This window comes from Phodopus roborovskii, unplaced genomic scaffold, assembly GCF_943737965.1.
Source record: "Phodopus roborovskii unplaced genomic scaffold, PHOROB, whole genome shotgun sequence".
Lineage (NCBI taxonomy): Eukaryota > Metazoa > Chordata > Mammalia > Rodentia > Cricetidae > Phodopus > Phodopus roborovskii.
In genome coordinates, this window is record NW_026126418.1 from 35,336,410 (window position 1) to 35,356,725 (window position 20,316).

The following is a 20,316-nucleotide window of genomic DNA, read 5'->3' on the forward strand; positions in this document are numbered from 1 at the left end:
GAAGGAAAAAGAAGAAGAAAGGGAGGGAAGGAAGAAAGAAATGACAGTATGATGCTAAGTGCAATTCTACTTTTTTCACTTTTTAAATAATTTTTTAAAGATTTATTTATTATATGCAGGGTTCTGCCTGTATGTATCCTTGTACTTCAGATCTTATTACAGATGGTTGTGAATCACCATGTGGCTGCTGAGAATTGAACTTAGGACCTTTGGAAGAGCAGCCAGTGTTCTTACCCTCTGAGCCATCTCTCTAGATCACTTTTTTCATTTTTTAAGATTATAGTTTATTTATGGGAAGAAGGAAGGTGTGTGGACCCAGGGCAGGTGTGTGAAAGTCAGTGGACAATTTATAGGAGTCAGATCTCCGCGTCCACTATATGGGTGCTGGTAATAAAATGTGTGTCCTTGGGCTGGGGTCCTTTACTCACTGGGTCATCGGTACAGCCTCATAACATTTTTTTTTAATTGAACATATTCTGTTAAGCTGCTGTGTTGACAAATGCATTTAATAACTTTTATAACTTTTCATTCAACAGAACAAAAATGAACACTGATAAATTATGACAAATCATTTTAGGTACTAATTTTTAATGAAAGTAAACCCTTAATTTGCAAAAATGATATAGTTGTCAAAAACTGGTGGTGGCACACACCTTTAACCCCAGCACTTGGTAGACAGAGGCAGATAGGTCTCTGAGTTTGAGGTCAGCCTGGTCTACACAGCAACTTTCAGGGCAGCCAGGGCTATACAGAGAAATCCTGTCCTGGAAGAAAAAAAAATGTATTTATTCTTGTAATTTAGTTAATATATTTGGAGTTTTTTGGTTTATTTATTTGTTTTTTGAGACACAGTCTCACTACGTAGTCCTGGCTGATCTGACACTCACCATGTAACTGGTCTAATCTGTTGATTTGGAGATAATTATTGCCTTATTTTCTGATAGAAATCTAATATATAATCCAAGGAAACATAAATAGTAACAGATGCCAAACAATGGCATATGTTAAAACATTGTTTTCTCTTGGGGCCAAGGCTGTCCCACTGTTCCTTATCCAAGCTGTGACCAACTTAAGTAGCTTTGCTTGGGGGTGACCATAATCATGGAATAAAACTCTGCATCATGACCCACCTTAAACATTACACCCTGAGCTGCTCCAGCTGACATTGACTCAAACCTTTTCTATTTACAGGTATGAGAAAAATCTCGTGTTTGCCCAGCGCTGGGGAATTAGAAAAGGAATGGTAATGGGATTCTTTACCGGATACATGTGGTGCCTCATTTTTTTTTGTTATGCGCTGGCCTTCTGGTATGGCTCCACACTAGTCCTAGATGAAGAAGAATACACAGCAGGGACACTGGTCCAGGTACTTTGGTCTTGTTTCCTATATATGGTATTTCTTGCTGGTTTACCAGAAAAGTTGTCATAGTAGCCAAAAGGATCATTGCTTAATGTCATGGGCAGGAAAAGCCTTGGTGGTTTGCTGAAATTCCATCTTCAGGGACCAACAATATTAGGACACTTTAGGGAAGAGAGACTGAACATGTGGGTTGATGACCAGCAATTTAATGACTTCCAGTTAACTAATGATTTTACAGCGGTACAACAATGACCCTCCAGGTGGTCCCAAAAGACGATATGCCATAGAAATGCAAAACCATTGACCTCTCAGCTGAAAATGAATAGGCCACACAACTGAAGTTAGTAATAGTACAAGATATGTGCCTACATGCTATGTTTATGATATGTGGTGGGTTATTAACATGTCAAGTTAGTAACACTTTCTACTGAGTAAATGATACAAGCATATTTCATAATTCATCTGTGGGATGCCATGCCATCATGAATGTTATAGCTACTTTGCCTCACAGTGTCCTCTCAGTTAGTCACTCCACAAGCTTTGACCGGGATCTGCTGCATGCCTCATCCATCCAAAGCACAATGGACAGAAAAAAAAAATGTGGCTCTTTTTGTCACATTGGGAAAGATGACAGCTTATTAACTAATCATGTAAGTGTATGATGGCAAACAGTGACACGGATTATGACCTAAGAGGACAGGGATCATTGATAGTAAATAGCAGGGTCACCAAACGTGTCTGGGACAGAAAAGAATATTCTTGTTGCCTCTCCCAATACTTTTCTTCCTTAGTTTACTGCCTTTGAAGGCAGCAGCTGACTCACTCATGTAGTCCTCAGCTCTTTACAACTTCTATTCTTTTCCTTTGAAGCGCTTGTATGTTGGGGAACTTTTGCATCTTTTTGCATGTATCCTTACCCCGTTCTGTCCTCAGACAGTAAGGTCTATGAGGTTTGTAAGGAGTAGAGAGTGGGGAACAGCAACAGTGTTTGTTTGTTTGTTTTTTCCACTGCTGTGGTGATGGAAATAGCGTCACAGATTTTTAAATAGAATGTTTTGGCTGTAGATTCCTGATGGAACAGGTCAGGCACCAGTTGGACAATGAAAAGTATCAAGAGTTCACTGCATGAAATCTTGTCGTTCATAATCCACTGTTTATTACAAACACATTTCTAGGGGGAACAAGGAAGCATTTGCAATGTCACTGGAGATGATCATCCAATGCCAGTCATTCTGAGCAAGATAATGAAGCAACAGAATGTTTTAAAGTTGTTCTGTGTTTGAAGAATGGATGACTGGCATAGCTTTGAATTTTCTTTAAAAGTAATGAGTCTGATAACACACGTTCAGGTGTTACATAAATTTTAAAAGATAATATGGAAAGTGTTAATATTATTATAATTTGCTATTCTCTCTGCAACTTAGATCTATTTTTGCACAGCGGGGAAGTTAAAGTATTGTACATTTGAAATCTGTCTCTAAAGTTCTTCCTCCTTATTGACCCAATGGCTTCTGAAAACTTTAGGCATTTGGGCTGGTGAGAATGGCTCAGTGGTTCAATGGCTAAGCATGGCGAGATGTGAGTTCAGTTCCCAAGATTCAAAAGGGAGTCATCCTCTGACCTACACACCTGAACTGTAGCACACATGAAGCCCCCCAGTGAACAAATAAATCAATGTAATTAAAATAATTGAAAAGCTTTATGTAGATGGAAGCTCTGCCCTGCTGGTCCTGCAGCTGCTTAGTCCCAAATGAACACACAGAGGCGTATATTAATTATAAATCGTTTGGTTGATGGTCCAGGCTTCTTACTGGCTAGCTCTCTCTTAATTATTAACTAATTTCTATTAATCTGTGTGTCTCCATGTTGTCTTGGCTTACTGGTGATGCCATGGTCTCTTTCTCCCTCAGCAGCTACATGGCATCTCTCTTAAGACTCATTCTCTGTGTTCTTCTTCCCAGAATTCTCCTAGTCTGGTAGCCCCACCTATACTTCCTGCCTGGCTACATCCTGCCTGTCCATTGGCTGAAACAGCTTTATTCATCAACCAATAAGAGAAACGTATATTCACAGCATACAGAAGGACATGCCCCATCAGCTTTATGCTATACATTTACCAATCAAAGGTGCCAATAGCCAAACTCAGCACTGGCTGTTCACTTTGCAGAAACACACTCACCGAGGAAAGTTGTTGTTCTATTCTGTGCCTATGAGAAGAGAGAGTAATACAGCAATCAGAGTTCAAAGGAGAAATGAATTAGTATATTGAAAATTAAATATCCACAAACTCAATTGAAAGATCTGAGGATCTGAGTAAAATTCCCTGTGTGTCATAGCTTCAATCATCAATTTTTCATACCTGAAAAAGGTGCCTCAATTGAGAAATTGCATTCATCAGATTGGCCTGTGGATGTGTGTGAAAGGCATGGCTTTGACTCATGTCTTTGATTGCTAATTGGTGTCTTAGGGTCCAGACCACTGTGGGTGGTGCCATCCCTAGGCAGGTGGTCCTGGGCTGTATAAGAAAGCAAGCTAACTAACTCATAGGGAGCAAGTCAGTGACCAGTTCCTCCGTGGTCTCTGTTTCCACTCCTGCCTTCAGAGTCTTCCCTTGGCTCTCCTCAACATCAGACTCTGACTTGTAAGTCAAGGAAACCCTTTTCTCCCCAGTCTGCTTTTGGTCATGGTGTTTATCACAACAGCAGGAAATCAAACCTTGGTAATTGTCCTAGCTACTTTTCAATTTCTGGGCAAAGGACTGACTGGGAAATGGCATGGGCTTTTCAAACCCCAAAGCCCACTCCCAGTAACACACCTCCTCCAACAAGGCCACACCTACCAATCCTTCCCAAACTGTTCTACCAACTGGGGAGCCTATGAGGCCATTCTCATTCAACCACTACAGCAACTACTTTCTAGTTTTATGGTTGTCATTTCTAAGTTACCTGGCAATTTGACCATGAGATCATCTGTCATGTATGTTCATCCTCTCACCCACATGATACAAGTAGCCAAAGGAAGGTATGAATGTGGCCCAACAGAATTTCTAAACTTACTTAAAATATTGAAATGGAAGGGAGTACATTTTGCTTTGTAACTTGATTGTATGGCTTTCAGATGGCAGCGTTGGCTGGACATACCTGCTAGACATTCCCTGGAAAGTCACCATTTCAGTGGCCATTTTTAAAGTACTTTCTATGTATGGTCATAACATAATATGTTTCTCTAATGTTTTAATTGTCAGTTATTATCCTATTCTCAACTTAGTTCCTGTAGTCCTCTGCTTATACCTAGCCTTGATAAGTGCATCTTTATAGAGAAAAAAAAAAACTTCCTTTAATGATACTCTCCCTCTCTCCTGTGTGTGTGTGTGTGTGTGTGTGTGTGTGTGTGTGAGAGAGAGAGAGAGAGAGAGAAAGAGAGAGAGAGAGAGGTGGGAGAGGGAGAGAAAGATCTTGGCTATACTTCTACAGAACAAATATGAAATTTGAGTACTCAAGTTGAGTTAAATTTTTTAACTCACTAAACTAACAAACAGATTAATCTAGCACATTTTGTGGTGCACAAAATTCTTGTGGCTTCATTGGGTTGTAAACAGGAGCAGTTAACATAGATTATTGTAATTTGTATCATTCATGCACAGACAAAAACATGCTCTCTGGTCTGTTAAGGAAAGATGAAGAACTGAATGAGGGTGAAGTCTTGGTTTTTGAAATGGGGTTCAGGTTTCAATAATAAAGAATAATAACATTAACAGAAAATAATATTCATTCAGTATATAAAGCAACAGGCACTGAGTGAGAGGCTTAATGTAATTACCATAAATTATGCAAAACTTCATTCTGTGATGTCGTCATGATTCTGCCACTACAAAAATGAAAGGTGACTATGCAGTTAAGAAATATGTGCTAAGTGGTGTAGAGGATGATGAGCTCAGGTCTCAGTGACTATAGGCCTGGCCCAGCAGCCAATTTTTCTTCCTCCAGATCTATGTTGTAATGAATACAGAACCCAATTCCATAAAAGAATGCCCCATGCATTGCCTGCCCACTATGGTCTTTCTTCTTACCTTCCTATGCACATGACTAAAGCTATGATATTTCCAATGAAAACTTCTGCCTGGGATGCGTGCTCTCTATTATAGTCTTATTGGGCATGTTTCTTGTCTTCTCTCACTCATGGCTTCTCTAAGAACCTCCAGGGAGAAAGTGGTTTGAGGCAACAGCTTATAATGACGGGCTAAGCTAGGGTTTGACCCCTAGTCTTCAACTGAAGATTCCAATATTCAATGAAATAGTCATTGGGCCAAATACAGTCCCTACATATTTTTTAAAATAAATACACTTTATTGGGACATAGCAATGGACATTTATTTACACATTGCCAAGCTTGTTATGTGCTGTATGGTGTGTGTACATGTGGGTTCCGAACCCATCTGACCTGAAGAACCTGAGGTATTTACTAGAGGACTTTTACAGAATGTGTTTTCTGGTCCCAGATCCAGGGTGCAAGAAGACATCCTTTGCTGAGGTTGGGGCTCTCTGGAGAGGGTGGTCTTAAAACAGTTTAGATAAGAGCTGTTCTTCTCAACCTGCTTGCACCACTCCCTCAGTCCTTCTACTCAGCAGGAGAGTGATGATCACTTTAAAATGTATTTTAAAGTACAACGAGGGAGAAATGCTTTACAACGCAAAATTAGTCTATATATTTGCGGAAAGCATGCAAACTGTTTAACTTTAAATATTGCTGAGAAATCTCAATAATTCACAGAGATGCTCCAAATGGTAAATGGCATTATTTACAAAATTTACAAAAATTCATGAAAATAATATTTTTCTTTTTATTTCAGATTTTCCTCTCTGTCATAGTAGCAGCTATAAACTTTGGCCATGCATCTTCTTCCTTGGACATCTTTGCCACTGGGCGGTCAGCAGCAACCAGCATTTTTCAAACAATAGACAGGGTACGTAAAAGCCAAAAGAAATAGGTAGTGAGGTGTGTGCTATACAGGTTCTAAGAGCTGGGAACCCATCTGTGAGTTAGAAATTATGTTCCTGCTCTCACACTCATACTGGGAGATACATGCAAAGAAGTAAGATTGTTTGAGACAGGATCTTACCATGTTGTCCTGGCTGGTCTGGTGCTTGCTACATAGACCTGGCCATAAAATCCACCTGCCTCAGGCTTGTGTGTGCTAGGGTTAAAGGTATGAGCTACCACACCCAGCAAGAAATAAACATTTAAAGATAACATCAGATAGTGCTAAATCCAATAAAAGAGACAAAAATAGGACTAAGTGTTTTGACTGGCTAGTGGGAGGTATCCTTGAGTGGAGTTCATGGGACAGAAGAGCAAAGAAAGAATTCCTGATGGAGAAACTTCTAGGTTGGGAAAGAGCTTGGTGAGCTCAAGGAGTTAAGAAGGTCCAGTGTGAATGAACACAGGATCCAGAGCAATGCTGGAGGGATGGATGGGAAAGGCCTTCAGATCAGGTTCATGGGGATATAACAATGTAAATTAAAACACCTGTACTTTGCCTCCTATCATCTCAGTAATATAAATGTGTGTGATATATTATATTACAACAAATACTAACTATATTAACATCATATGTATCAATAAACAATTTATTATCATGTTACATAATATTAATAATATATGAGCTTATAGTAGTAATTCAGCAAATAATAGTAATTAAATAATAAAACTTACTCTCTACTATTCTATCAATATCACATTCAACAATAATATATAGTAATATAACAATAATTCAGCAATCTCAACAGCAGTGACTAGTATTGTCACTATTGTAAATATGGAATATGGAAGCAATTTATCTTTAGCATATCTCTGCAATTCTTCTTTTTAAAAATTTTTTTGTTAGATTTATTCATTTTACTTTTCTGTGTATTTTGTCTGCATGTATGTATGTGCATCTCATGCATGCCTGGTGGCTGTGGAAGTCAAAAGAGAACATCAGAACTCCTGGAACTGGAGTTATAAATGATTGTGAAGTACCTACCATGGGGGTGCGGGGAATTGAACCCGAGTCCTTTGTAAGAACAACAAGTGCTCTTAACCATTGGCCCATGTCTCCAGCTCCAGTTTTACTTTGAGAGTTAACTAATACTAAGATGAACATGAAATACACGTGGCATGCCTTATCTCTTTATCTTTGATTGCACTCCAGCAACCCACCATTGACTGCATGTCAGAAGAAGGATACAAGCTAGATCGAATCAAGGGTGAAATTGAATTCCATAATGTGACCTTCCACTACCCTTCTAGACCAGAAGTGAAGGTGAGTGTTCACCTTTTGCCCAATGGGGATTTTATTGTTGTTACTACTGAATAATCCATTTCCAAAGCCACATACTGATTTCTCAGTGCTGACTCAGTTTTCAGGAATGGGACAGAGATGTGTTTTTCTGGAAGTGTCCTTGTGTATTGTGCCAATTTAGGGGCACACTGCATTTCTAGGTGATGACAGTATCGTGCAAATCCCTCTGGTGGGAACACTGTCTCACACAAGACTCAGACTAAGTCAACCACGTGATCCTCTGTTGAAATGACTGGCAGATCCTGTCATTCCAGGTTTGTGCTCAGCAATCAAAGCAATCAAGTAGTACAGCTTCCAGTCACCACTTCCTTGGAAGTCACAGAAGGTGGAGCATAGTGAGGGCAGAAATGTGACTGGCAGAACCAGCAGCCCTGAGCAGTTTTGCCTGCCATCTGTCTGTGGGTTCTCCAGGCCGCTCACTGCATTAGTCCTTGCAGGAAGGCCACCTGGTGCTGTTGCTCTCGGGTATCTTGTGCTTAGTGATTGTGCAAGGCACACAGTGAGGGAAATAAACTACTTTCCAGAACCCACAGAGCAGAAGTGTTAGAGGTAACCCCGCTCTGTAAGAAACTCCCATCTGCTCTCTTGAATGACCTGGCTTTGAAATGATGCTTGGTTTTCATTGGGAACTTAGCACCTCTGATTTCCTTTTATTAATAATATTTCTGTCATACTCACTGAATCCTAATGTCAGCATTTAGTCCGTGCCCTTCACAGAGTTTTAGACCTAGAAACACAACACACACATGCATTTATTAGGCAAAGTTATTCAGGTAATATACTCATATACTATTCAAGCATATCATCTGCAAATTGGTTTATTTCTGATCCTTGGTCTATGAATCATCATTACACTTGCGACTTACAGGAGCTTCTTATTAAACTAACTGAGATTGACTCCTTGAGGTATCCTAGTATGTCAGATGTATTTTAAATTAGATTTTAAGGCATAATTTTAAAGGTGACCCTTGCTTATTTACCAGTATTAATACATTATCGTTTTATTGTTGGCCACAGCTATTAAGCAATGTGCTGATGGTAAAACCTTTTTCCAGGCAGTCTTCTTTTGTTATTGATTGATGAGTATATGTGGATAGCAAACACACACACACACACACACACACACACACACACACACACAGGATGTATAGACACAATATACAATCCTCACAAAGTATCTTATATATGTATATATGATCTAACTGCTTGGTTAAGTGCCCAGTAACATTATGAACTTTTTAAAAAGTTCTTTCCTTTCTAGATTTTAAATAACCTCAGCATGGTCATTAAACCTGGGGAAATGACAGCTCTGGTGGGATCCAGTGGATCTGGGAAGAGTACAGCACTACAGCTCATTCAAAGATTCTACGACCCCTCTGAAGGCATGGTGTGTATCTTTCAGAAACTCCACAACATGTAGGAGCAAGGGAGTGCAAGTGGTGATGATTTTTTTAAAATTTAATATCATTTTACATGTATGTATTGTGCTTTTTTCATTTTTCATATTTATAGTTCCAATTTCTTGAGCAGCAAAGTGTTTTTTTGATGAATCAGATTGGAAAGCAAGATTTACTGTAAATCACACCTACAAGATAGCAGCTATTGCTTCCTTTTATTGTATCTTTTGAAGCCCCTCTCTGGTCACAAGCCAAAAGACAATAAATGCATCCAGAGTATGGCGAACGATAGGCTACTCTTCAGAGAAACTAAAAATGTGCCCATTTGGAGGCTAGCAATGAGAAATTTATTGTTTTTTTTTTTTTTTTTTACATCACCCATGTTTCTACAATGAACTTTTTATTTCAATTACATCCTTGCACAAATAGCCACATTTCCATGGGAATTATTTCTATTCCAGTTTTGTTAGTCTCTTGTCTATTCTCCCTAGTGGCTAAGTATCACCTAACATTGTAATCCTCTTCTCTCTAGGTGACACTGGATGGCCACGACATTCGCTCTCTTAACATCCGGTGGTTGAGGGATCAGATTGGGGTAGTGGAACAGGAGCCGGTTCTGTTCTCTACCACTATTGCAGAAAATATCCGTTATGGCAGAGAGGAAGCAACAATGGAAGACATAATCAAAGCTGCCAAGGAGGCCAATGCCTACAACTTCATTATGGCCCTGCCTCAGGTACCCTCCTTATGGTCCAGGGGAACACAGAAGTCATCAAAGGAAGAATATGTCCTTTTCATTTGAATCCTCAGTCCTTAAATCCTTAATGGCATGCTTTCAGTTTATGCCTAGAAATGTACCACATTTTCCCTTTCAAGTAAAAATATGTTGTTTATGTAGTTGACATCTGTCAAACTGGAGAACTATCCTTCATAAAGATCCCTTTGATGCAGATATAATTTCTTTGTCTACCTATTAAGCGTGTGTTGAAAATTTTGCAATATTTACCATGAAGCAATGCTTGAGAAATGTTTTCTTACTTGTTAGTCACCTTTCAGTTACTGTGACAAAATACCTGACATAAGCAGGTTATGAGGGAAAAAAATTATTTGGACATATGATTTCAGCCAAAGGTCAGCTGTTTCTTTTGCTTGTGGCAAGATAGAACATACTTGTGGAGAGTATGTAGCAGAGCTAAGAGCTCACATCTCAGAAGCCAGGGAGAGAGAGAGAGAGAGAGAGAGAGAGAGAGAGAGAGAGAGAGAGAGAGAGATGGATGGAGGGAGAGAGAGAGAGAGAGAAGGCCAGAGTCCTGATGTCTCTTTTTTCAAGGGTAGAGTCCCCTTCTGCTCTGTGAATCAACTCCCTTCCACAGATTTTCCTCCTAAAGGCTTTGCCGCCATAAAGTGGGACCAAATACTTGTCAAGAAGCAACTTCAGAGAGTATTGAAGGATTTATTCTAACAGTTTGAGGATACGGTCCAGCTGGTCACACGTTTGTGGGTAGGAAGCCAAGAGAGATGAATGTTGGTGCTGGAGCTCAGCTGGCTTTCTGTTGGCTCTTTCAATCCCAGCCCCTGGGATAGCAGTCATCTACATTCAGAGTGGCTCTCCTTTCTTGTAGGTTATCTTTTCTAGAAATGCCCTCAAAATGTACGGAGAGGTGGGCCTCCTAGGAGGTTTCAAATTCCACCAAGTTGGCAATGAACATTAGCCATTGCAGGGAACACTTAAGCTCTAAATCGTAACCACCACCATCCTTATGCTTCAGTTTCCTTGTGCTTACATTTGTGCTTAGACTTGAATCTCACAAATCAAGAGTTCATTATTATGTCTCTATTCTGCATGATCACAATGTCTGCAAAAACTAGCTCTATATTTATACTCACTGTGTTTGCCATAGTGATCTGCTAAGTCACAGGACAATCACTACTATTATATGCATGGCTTTTACTACATTGCAGATGTTGTGTTAACACTTTACATCTATTAGCTCTCCACCCTCACAACCACCTTGCCAGGCAGCAACTACTATTATGTCCATCTATAGATGAATAATGGTGTTCTGTGAGGTCAATAACTTCCCCAAATTATACAATATGTAAACAGGAAAGTCACAGCAAGTGGTCTGCCTCCAGAGCCACTGACCTTGAATATATCCCATTCACCCTCTGAGTTAGTCAGGAGTTTATTGCTGTGAAGAGACACCATGACCACAGAAACTCTTATAAAGGAAGACATTCAATTAGAGTTGGCTTACAGTTCAGAGGTTTTATAGTCATGGAGGGAAGCATGGTGACACACAGGCAGACATGATGCTGGAGAGGTAGCCGAGAGTTCTACATATGGATCGGCAGGCAGCAGGAAGAGAGAGAGCCACTGGACCTGAGTTGTGCTCCTGAAACCTCAAAGTCCACCCCCAGTGACATACTTCCTTCATTAAGGTCACAACTACTCCAACAAGACCACACATTCCAATCCTTTCAAATAGTGTCACTCCCTATGAGCCTATGGGGCTATTTTCATTCAAATCACCACACCTTATAAATCACTTTTTTGAGTAGCATTGTCACTATGAGAATGCTATGGTTTAGTAGCTAATGAGAATAAAGCTTTAGAATTACATTGTCCCAAATTCAAACCATCTTCTTCACCTTCTAGCTACATGAGCTTCTGTCAGGTTAGTTAATTTCTTTGTTCAATCATTAAGGCAAGTGGCAGTAATTGCCTCCTGGGGTTCTGTGAGGACAACATGAGACAATATCTGTAGAATTTCAGTACCATGCTTTATGCGTGCTAAGGAGCTCTGCCCTTATTGCCTGATACTAAGAAAGTTATACTGACTTCTAATACTCCACTGTTAATTCAGTGTAGCTTAGTCCTGTGGGAGACTCAGTCAGGGCTTGCTGGGAAAGCAAGGAGTATAAAACTAGTTTGATCTTTCATTCACAATATAAAGATAGCTTTAGCATCGTGTTTTGCTGTGTGTTCAGCAGGAGAAAGGAGACAAGATTGTAATATGTGACTTAGATCCCATTGATGGATTTTTGAGACTGTTCTATTTTCTTTCTGGTTGAAAATGTTTACTTGGACATGAACTAAAAAGGAACACTCACACAGTTCAATACATTAACTATTTCACATGCAAGTATTGCTATGTTAATTTATTTTGGAAAGGGGTATTTCTTTCAGTAGAAGTTTGACCTCTAAACATTCACATTTGAGAAAAAAGTTAGAAGGGATACCGGATCTCTGTCAGGAGCCATCAAATTCTTCTCCCTCGTGATTCCTAGCAATTTGAGACCCTTGTTGGAGAAGGAGGAGGCCATATAAGTGGTGGTCAGAAACAAAGGGTAGCCATCGCTCGAGCTCTCATACGGAATCCCAAGATCCTGCTTTTAGACATGGCTACCTCAGCGCTGGACAATGAGAGTGAAGCCCGAGTACAAGGAGCACTGAATAAGGTTTGTGGAGAGTCAGTTCATTTCAGAGGCCCTGCAAGGAGGGAATGATGTTAACAAGTCAGTACATCCAGTCTGAAAACTTATAAAGTATTGGTCAATTACCATCTATTTCAAGTTGAACAGAACATTAGTTGCGATTTATTCTCCAAAGATGCAGTATAAAACTAAAATTAATATTTAACATGATTTAGCTCCCCATTAAGTTATTGATTAATTGCCACAATCAGATCAATCTGTGGTATGATTTGTGGCTATAAGAAACAGTTGGCTATTTCAGATATATGCTCATACCGCTTAGGATGTTCCTAGGGTCCAACATTGACATCCTTGTAGACTCAGGGATGGTACACCATGTCTTCTCACAGATTCAACATGAGCACACGATTGTCTCAGTTGCCCATCGCCTATCAACAGTCAGAACTGCAGACGTGATCATTGGTTTGGAACACGGAGCAGCTGTGGAAAGAGGCACCCATGAAGAACTGTTAGAAAGAAAAGGTGTCTACTTCATGCTTGTGACTCTGCAAAGCCAAGAAGATGAAACCCTCAAAGAAAAGGGTGTAAAGGGCAAGTACCTTTTCCCTTCCACCTTATATTATACTAAGTAATTAACATTTGTGGTACTGGATAATCTATACACTCATGAATATGTATTGCTTATCTTCCCAAAGCCTAGCAGACTTTATGCAGTTGATGAGGGGAATAAAATAAAACCCAGAAGGCTAAGTTATCTGATCAAGTCACAGAGCTCAACCCAAGTCCTTTGCTTTTCAACGCTACCATTTTTCACATAGGACAAACTTCCTGGATGTGTCAGGCATATGGAGGATTCTCATTATTATTTTGTGAGCCATTATTAAACAATGGCTAAATATTTTACACTTATTTTCAAATGGAGATAGACATTCCAGGCCCTACTATGCTTTCTTTTTCTCAATTTGAACTTTCAGACCTGGTGGTTATCCTGAGCTAATTAATCAATCACTCTTGACTTTCTCCACCATCTCCAATGTGAATTCATGAACACATAACTATTGTATATGTTTAATACCCATGAAATCTGAGTAAGTTTTGAAAGTTTGCTGATTGTATCAATGTTTTTGCTTGTTTGTTTGTTTTTGCCTACTCCAGTGAGTTTTCATTAATTTTTAACAATTTATCCTAAAAGATACCCATGTCTATAGAGAGAGCAGTCAGCAGATATTTTACACAAGTCAGCCTCATTGAGTACCTTCAGGTTTTTGGTTGTTGTTAGAATGTGTTGGGCAATTTTCAAGTTTTATTTATTGCAATAAGTTGATAGGATGTTTGGGTATTACGTGCAGTTATTACCTTCTACGCAAATGGTAAATTATTCTATGTAAACACAGCCATGCTTATCGTATGCTCTAAGGAATGGCTCATGTTGTGTTAAACAGGAAAAGATACAACCGGAAGTGACACACTTGAGAGGACTTTTATCAGAGGGAGCTATCGGGATAGTTTAAGGTGAGCACAAGCCATGTGATTTTCAAGTTTTCGGATATTTTTAGGAGCCCTCTACAGTTGTGGACTATGCAGACTCCAGGTCTTGTGATGTAAGACTATGCCAATTTGTTTAACTTGTCATCTCAATCTGTTGAGTAAAGGGCCATGATGAAGGGCTCTCTGATTAGAATGTTTATTGAGCTTAGAATAGAGATTTTACTTTATTATTTGTTTTAACTTTATGTGTATGGGTGTTTGGCCTGCATGTATTTTTGTGCACCATGTATGTGTCTGGTGCCTACAGAGGCCAGAAGTGGGACCTGGATCCCCTGGGACTGGAATTACAGATGGTTGTGAACTACCATGTGGATGCTGGGAATTGAAACCTGGAGAGTAATCAGTGCTCTTACTCTGAGTCATCTTTCCAACCCCTAGAATATTTTTAAAGCTACTATGGTAACCTGGTACAGATATCTTCATACTTGGGAGGATGAGTCAGGAATATCATAAATTCAAAGCTAGTTGGACTACATCATGAGACCCTGTCTCAGGAAAAAACACATAAACAATGACAAACAAACAAACAAACAAACTGCCAGACACCTAATATTTTCCCATCATATTTAACTGTTTGAAACACTTTTTTCATTTAGCATTTTTTCTTATTTTACATATCAATCCCAGTTCCCTCTCCCTCCCATCCTCCTATGCTCCCCATAGAACTCCCATCCCATCCCCTATCCATTCCCCAGGGAGGGTAAGGTTTTCCATGAGGAATCATCAAATTCTAGGCCCATCTCCATGTCTCTTGGTTAAGGGAGTATCCTCCAATGGGGAATGGGCTCCCGAAGTCTGTTGATGCACTAGGGATACATCTTGGTTTCACTGTCAGAAGTCCCTTAGACTATCCAGGCTTTCTAACTGAGACCCAATTCAGCGAGTCTGGGGTTCTGGTAACAGATTCACATAGTCAGAATGATTTTACTTATTGTTAATTTTAAAGGAATAATTTACTAAAAAGTATTTGTACCTATTTCAAATATAGTTTTTTTTATACTAATATATCTTTTCTTTATAGATATAAACTCTAAGACTTAGTTTATTTCTCTTTAGGACAAATCACTGAAGAAAAAAATTAAAGAAGTGTTAGTTTTATTAAGCTGAAAAACCAAACATTATCTTTGAGTTACTCTATATAGTAGAAGATATAGATATTACCAGAATTGTTAAGCACATTTTATAGACATGGGGCACTATGTTTGATCATGACTGTGTTTAATCATGAGTAAAATACATAAATCACCGCTTGAAGGGAGCAACTACTTTCTTGAATACAAACAATGACTGGGCACCTCTGCCATTGGGTTAAAATGACATGTATCTTGTGGTCATGTCGTCAAGAAAGTAATGTTTTATTTATTTTTAAGAAAAAAAGTTCTTTACATTCTAAGTAGTTTATGATGAATAATAGATAACCATTTTTACACAAGTGTCTCTTATTTGGGTACATTTTCCAAAATTCTACACTTTAATGACTAGGACTAAAAAAATCCAGAAAGACAATCTACATACAAAAAGTAGCTATTAACCTCCTGCAGAAAAAGACTTATAACTTTGAATAAGGAGTTCTATTCAAAATATCTCATTGTAAAGGGTGACATGATTTTCTTCTAGAAGATGACTAAATGAAATGTTAATTTGTATCTTGCTTTTTGGGCTATAGTCTTTCTGATAGCTGAGCCTTTCTTCAGTAATATATTTTAGGTTCAAAAACAAGTTAATTGGCAACAGAAAACAATTTCCTAAATAATAATGTTGAGAAAGAAAGAAAGAGCACTTATCTCCCCAAACTAGCTATTTCTCTTTGCAGTGAAAAGTGGTATATAACTTTTGACAAAGTGAGGATTTCTTAAAGACGGTGTTGCATAATTTCTGAAAAGGGTCTTGATGGAATCTTACCATAGTGTTTCTGATAGAGCAGATTGAGGGCCAGCTGGTAGGCAGAGCCCTTGCCCTGCACACTTACTGCTCATGGGCTTATAGCAGTCCGTTATGTTAGAAAGGCAAACGGTTTGAGGACTAGGAGAGGGAAATTTAAGAAGTACAAGATAAAGATAGTAGAAACCTGAAGGAATTCACAAACAGGTCTTCCTACATCTGGAACTGGGTATTAAACACTCAATTAAATATTGACATTCTCTCCTTTCTCATATACTCCGACCTTGGTGTCAACTGATGTGAGTTTGATTGGATCTATGGATTTGAGTTTCACTCATATCATATGCCCTGTGATACCCTATGACCACCCTGTGATCTACAGGTGACACAGCCTTCTTCATAGTCTGGAGACATCCCAGCATTAGTCACCTAACCCAAAGCAATAACTCTATATGTATCTTCTACATATCACTCATATCAGAGGAAGTTCAGTAATTCAGAGATGAGGTTGGGGACAGTGAGTCAGGTTTCAGGAGCCCTTTGTCCTGAATCATAATGAGAGTTGGGCAGAGTTTGAATGTGCAAGATTAAAGAAGAGAGGAGACTTCTGGGAAATACATAGTGTTGAACCTGAATGACTAAGAGGGAGGCCATTCACATAGTGTGGGAAGAGATTAACATAATGAATGTGACATGTTACTGAATTTTTGGGGAGCCTGGGTAAGGAGATGGTGATGAGTACCATCTTGGCATTTGTTTTAGTCTAATTTCCCCTGCGTACAAATAATATAGGACATGTGAATTATTCTATCTAGGGATGGAACAGTTGACATGGTCCCCTCCCTTCTATAATCTCTCTCCTTACACTGTACTACTTCAAATTCTCTCCTTACACTGTACTACTTCAAATTCAACCCACCAGATTTTTTTCCATTACACCATCTTTGATTACATGCAGTATTCTCTGGGGTTTAAAGTCCTTGAGAAAGATGTCTGTGATTTGGCTAGTCTTTGTCTTCCCGTTAGTACCTAACATTGGCGTTTTACGTGCTATGAGGCACACTTCAGATGAATGAACAATTGCATTAAGTAAAGTTTTTGTTGATTCATTTCTGTGGGCAGTCAAAATAAGTTTTATCAACTCTAACTTGGAAACTCTTTGGCCTAGTTGCCATGCGACCCACAAAACCTACACATAGTCTCACTGGGGACCGTATATTTCTTTTTGTTATCTCACTTATATCCAGGTGGTATCACCCTGAAGTGCAGAAGGATGGGAAGAGGGAGAGGAAAAGAGACACAGAGAGACAGAGACAGGCAGAGACGTACAAATTATAGACAGAGACTAGAAACTATAGCCTAAACCAGAAGGAAATACAAGTGCTAAACTATCACCTTTGCCATGGTAGCAGCTGATGGAACCATGTGGGCTGCAAACACACTTGAGTCTCGACAGCTTTTAGTAGGCTGATGGGAAACTGCTCCCTTCTCACTCTCCCTCCCTGGTACACACTGAATCTGGATCCAGAAGGGACAGAGCCTGGGTTTGAGAGAAATCTACCCAGTTTACTTTACCAAAGATAAACTTCATCAAACTTTGCTCGGAAGCTCCCTCCCTAGATGCCATGTGAGCCACCGAACATGTCTGTTGATTTGGTGTGTGATGTAGACTGGGACACCATTGCAACCAATTTGCATTCTACAGCCTGTCTTGTCTTGCTGTTTTGTTTGTTTGTTTGTTTTTTGTTTTCCAGAGCTTCCATCAGGCAACGCTCCAAGTCTCAGCTTTCTCAGATGACACATGACCCTCCATTGGCTATTGCTGATCACAAATCTACTTATGAAGACAGCAAGGTTAGACTCCCATTGCTCTGGGGAGTAGCTTGGGGTGTGAGAGCAGTCTTTCCCAGGTGACCCATCTATCTATAGGCATATATGCTTACTATGTGTATAGTCAGACCAAATGGGGGGACGTTGGGACCTAGTCTAAATGCCATACACCCTCCCTCCCCCACAAAGAACTTAGATTCACTAGTTAATTTCTTTGAAAAACATATATTAAGTTAAACTGAATTGTTAAGAGATAGCTACCAATTTTTAGATGAATAGTTATAATAAACAGAAAATATGCTTCTCCAATATGCATAGCAAATTATTTGTTTTTATGGAGGTAACTTTTTGAAGAATACCCCAAATCATTGCTTTTTTTCTCAAAATTTAATTGGTGAAGGTATTTGATAAAATTGACCTTATATAAATTGTCACACATTTTAAATAAAAGGGTACACTCATGAGAATGTAGATATTCTGCTGCTGTAGACATTATCTTTCCTATGAGGGACCATGCATCAAACCGCAAGTCTTCCCCACTCCGATGAACTCACTTTGGATCCCCTATATGCCCTTCATTAGAACTTCTTGGAAGTCTTTATTTTTGAAGCCATCCTCTTTTCTCTTACTAAATTTTACTTCTTAGACTTCCAGACCCGTTACATCTGTGCTGAGTCACTACGGACACTTTGTCCAGTGCCTTGTATCAAGAGGTTTTTGTTTGGAATAAAAATTAGAGTTTCTGTGACTAAAATGAAACTCAGACTCTTCTCTGTATCAAACCAAATAAGCCAGGGAATATTTTAATTACAAGTACATCCATTATGCATAATGTAATTTCAAAATGCCTCCAGTGAAATCCCAACTTGTGGATCCATGAAACATCATTACAAACACTGGCTCACAGGGGAGAAATTTGCGATAAATTCTTAAATGATACCCTTTAAAATCTTATGTGTTATTAAGGCTCTCTCCTGTCTTGCTCTGTTAACATGGAATAGAGGTCTCAATGTTGAATAAATTTGTTTCAATAAATTCCATAGACCCTTGAACTGCAATGAGGGAACACACATTTGTAAGGATGATACTTGGCCATAAAGGTGAAGCTTCCCTTTTGGAGCCAGAATTAACTATTTTGTTTATATTTATGACATCATCTGCATGTTGCTGGTACTTTTTTTTTTTTTTTTTTTTTTTTTTTGTCCCTGAGACAGGGTTTCTCTGTGTAGCTTTGTAGATCAGGCTGGTCTTGAACTCACAGAGATTCACCTGTCTCTGCCTCCCGAGCACTGGGATTGAAAGCATGCACCACCACCGCCTTGGGTAATGGTACAACTTTTAAAAGACGTCATTTTATTTTTTTCTCGTGTAAAGGAGATTAAAATGAAAAACAGGAAAGAAGATGTTGAGAAGCTGATATTACATCATTTAGGCTCCAAAAGGAAATGATCCGTTGTTTCCCTGATACTTCTTGTGTATATAGTAACTTCATCAGTCCTTGAACTTGAAGAAAAGTTTAAAGGAAACAATATAACTTGGCTAATGGAATTCCCATTTCTTTCTTTTTTGACTAATCCATTTTTAATCCTAAGGCTATATGAGAAAGTGTAGCCGTGTCTTAGTATTTCAAAGTACTTTAACACTTAACTAAAGTCTACAAGGCCAAGCAGGATTCTGGCTCTTTCTCACTCTGATAGAGAAGGGCTGCCTCACCTTCTGTTGAGTGAGAGAAGGTCTGCTGTGTCTTCCACAAAGCCATCACCTCCACCTAGTGGTCACTCGGGGTATTTACAGAACACAGAGGAGGGTTAAGTCTTGCTCTGAACTCTTAAATCTGTGACTTATCCGAAGGATGAGTTAGTGGCAAAGCTCAGCCGGTTCTCCTCCTCCATGCTGTATCTTTATCTCCCATAAGTGGGACTGAATGGTAGATATCCAGATCAGGTTAAGTTTAGGATATAGAGTCGTCTACTGAGTAGATTCCAGTCTCTAGTGTTTATGAATCTTTTTCAGCAAAACTAAAAATAAATGAATAGAAAGAAAAGTGGAATACATATTAATCAAGTCAGGAAGAGTTTATTAGACACTTGTAGCTTTATCACCACTGACTTATGGGGTTTAGTCCTAGCTTAAGACATAGAACAGAGACAGGACTTATAAAAACGGCTATCCCTGACACTCATCTGGGAAATCTTGGCTTCTTTGTTATATGTGCCATTTTTATCATTAAACCTTAAAGTCATCATCCAGGTAGGAGACTCCTATTGTTAGGATACAGAGACTGCTGTAAAAAAGTATAGAGAGAAGAACATAAAATTCTAGTAGGAAGTTTTGTCTTCCCCTGGCCCACACAGGAGATAGAAGAAAGAAAACTAGGAAAAGTCTGTTGAACATGGAACTATCTATACAGTAGGTCAGAGACTACTATATCTCCTAGAATGATTTCAGTTGTTATTTATAAAGTATAGAAGACTTCACATAATTTTTTATTCCTCTGTTGTTTATGTAGATACAACAAATAA

At 39.0% G+C, this 20,316-nt stretch overlaps 1 protein-coding gene across 1 annotated transcript in view; it reads left to right on the forward strand.

Moving 5' to 3' along the window:
* The window catches only part of Abcb11 (ATP binding cassette subfamily B member 11), an 82,806-nt gene that overhangs the window by 31,930 nt on the left and 30,560 nt on the right, over positions 1-20,316 (forward strand). Inside the window, exons 10-18 of the mRNA XM_051184534.1 lie at positions 1,192-1,366; positions 6,210-6,323; positions 7,551-7,661; positions 8,962-9,087; positions 9,630-9,833; positions 12,389-12,559; positions 12,925-13,126; positions 13,978-14,047; positions 17,719-17,818. Coding sequence (XP_051040491.1) covers positions 1,192-1,366; positions 6,210-6,323; positions 7,551-7,661; positions 8,962-9,087; positions 9,630-9,833; positions 12,389-12,559; positions 12,925-13,126; positions 13,978-14,047; positions 17,719-17,818 — 1,273 coding nt within the window. The remainder of the gene's footprint in view (positions 1-1,191; positions 1,367-6,209; positions 6,324-7,550; positions 7,662-8,961; positions 9,088-9,629; positions 9,834-12,388; positions 12,560-12,924; positions 13,127-13,977; positions 14,048-17,718; positions 17,819-20,316) is intronic.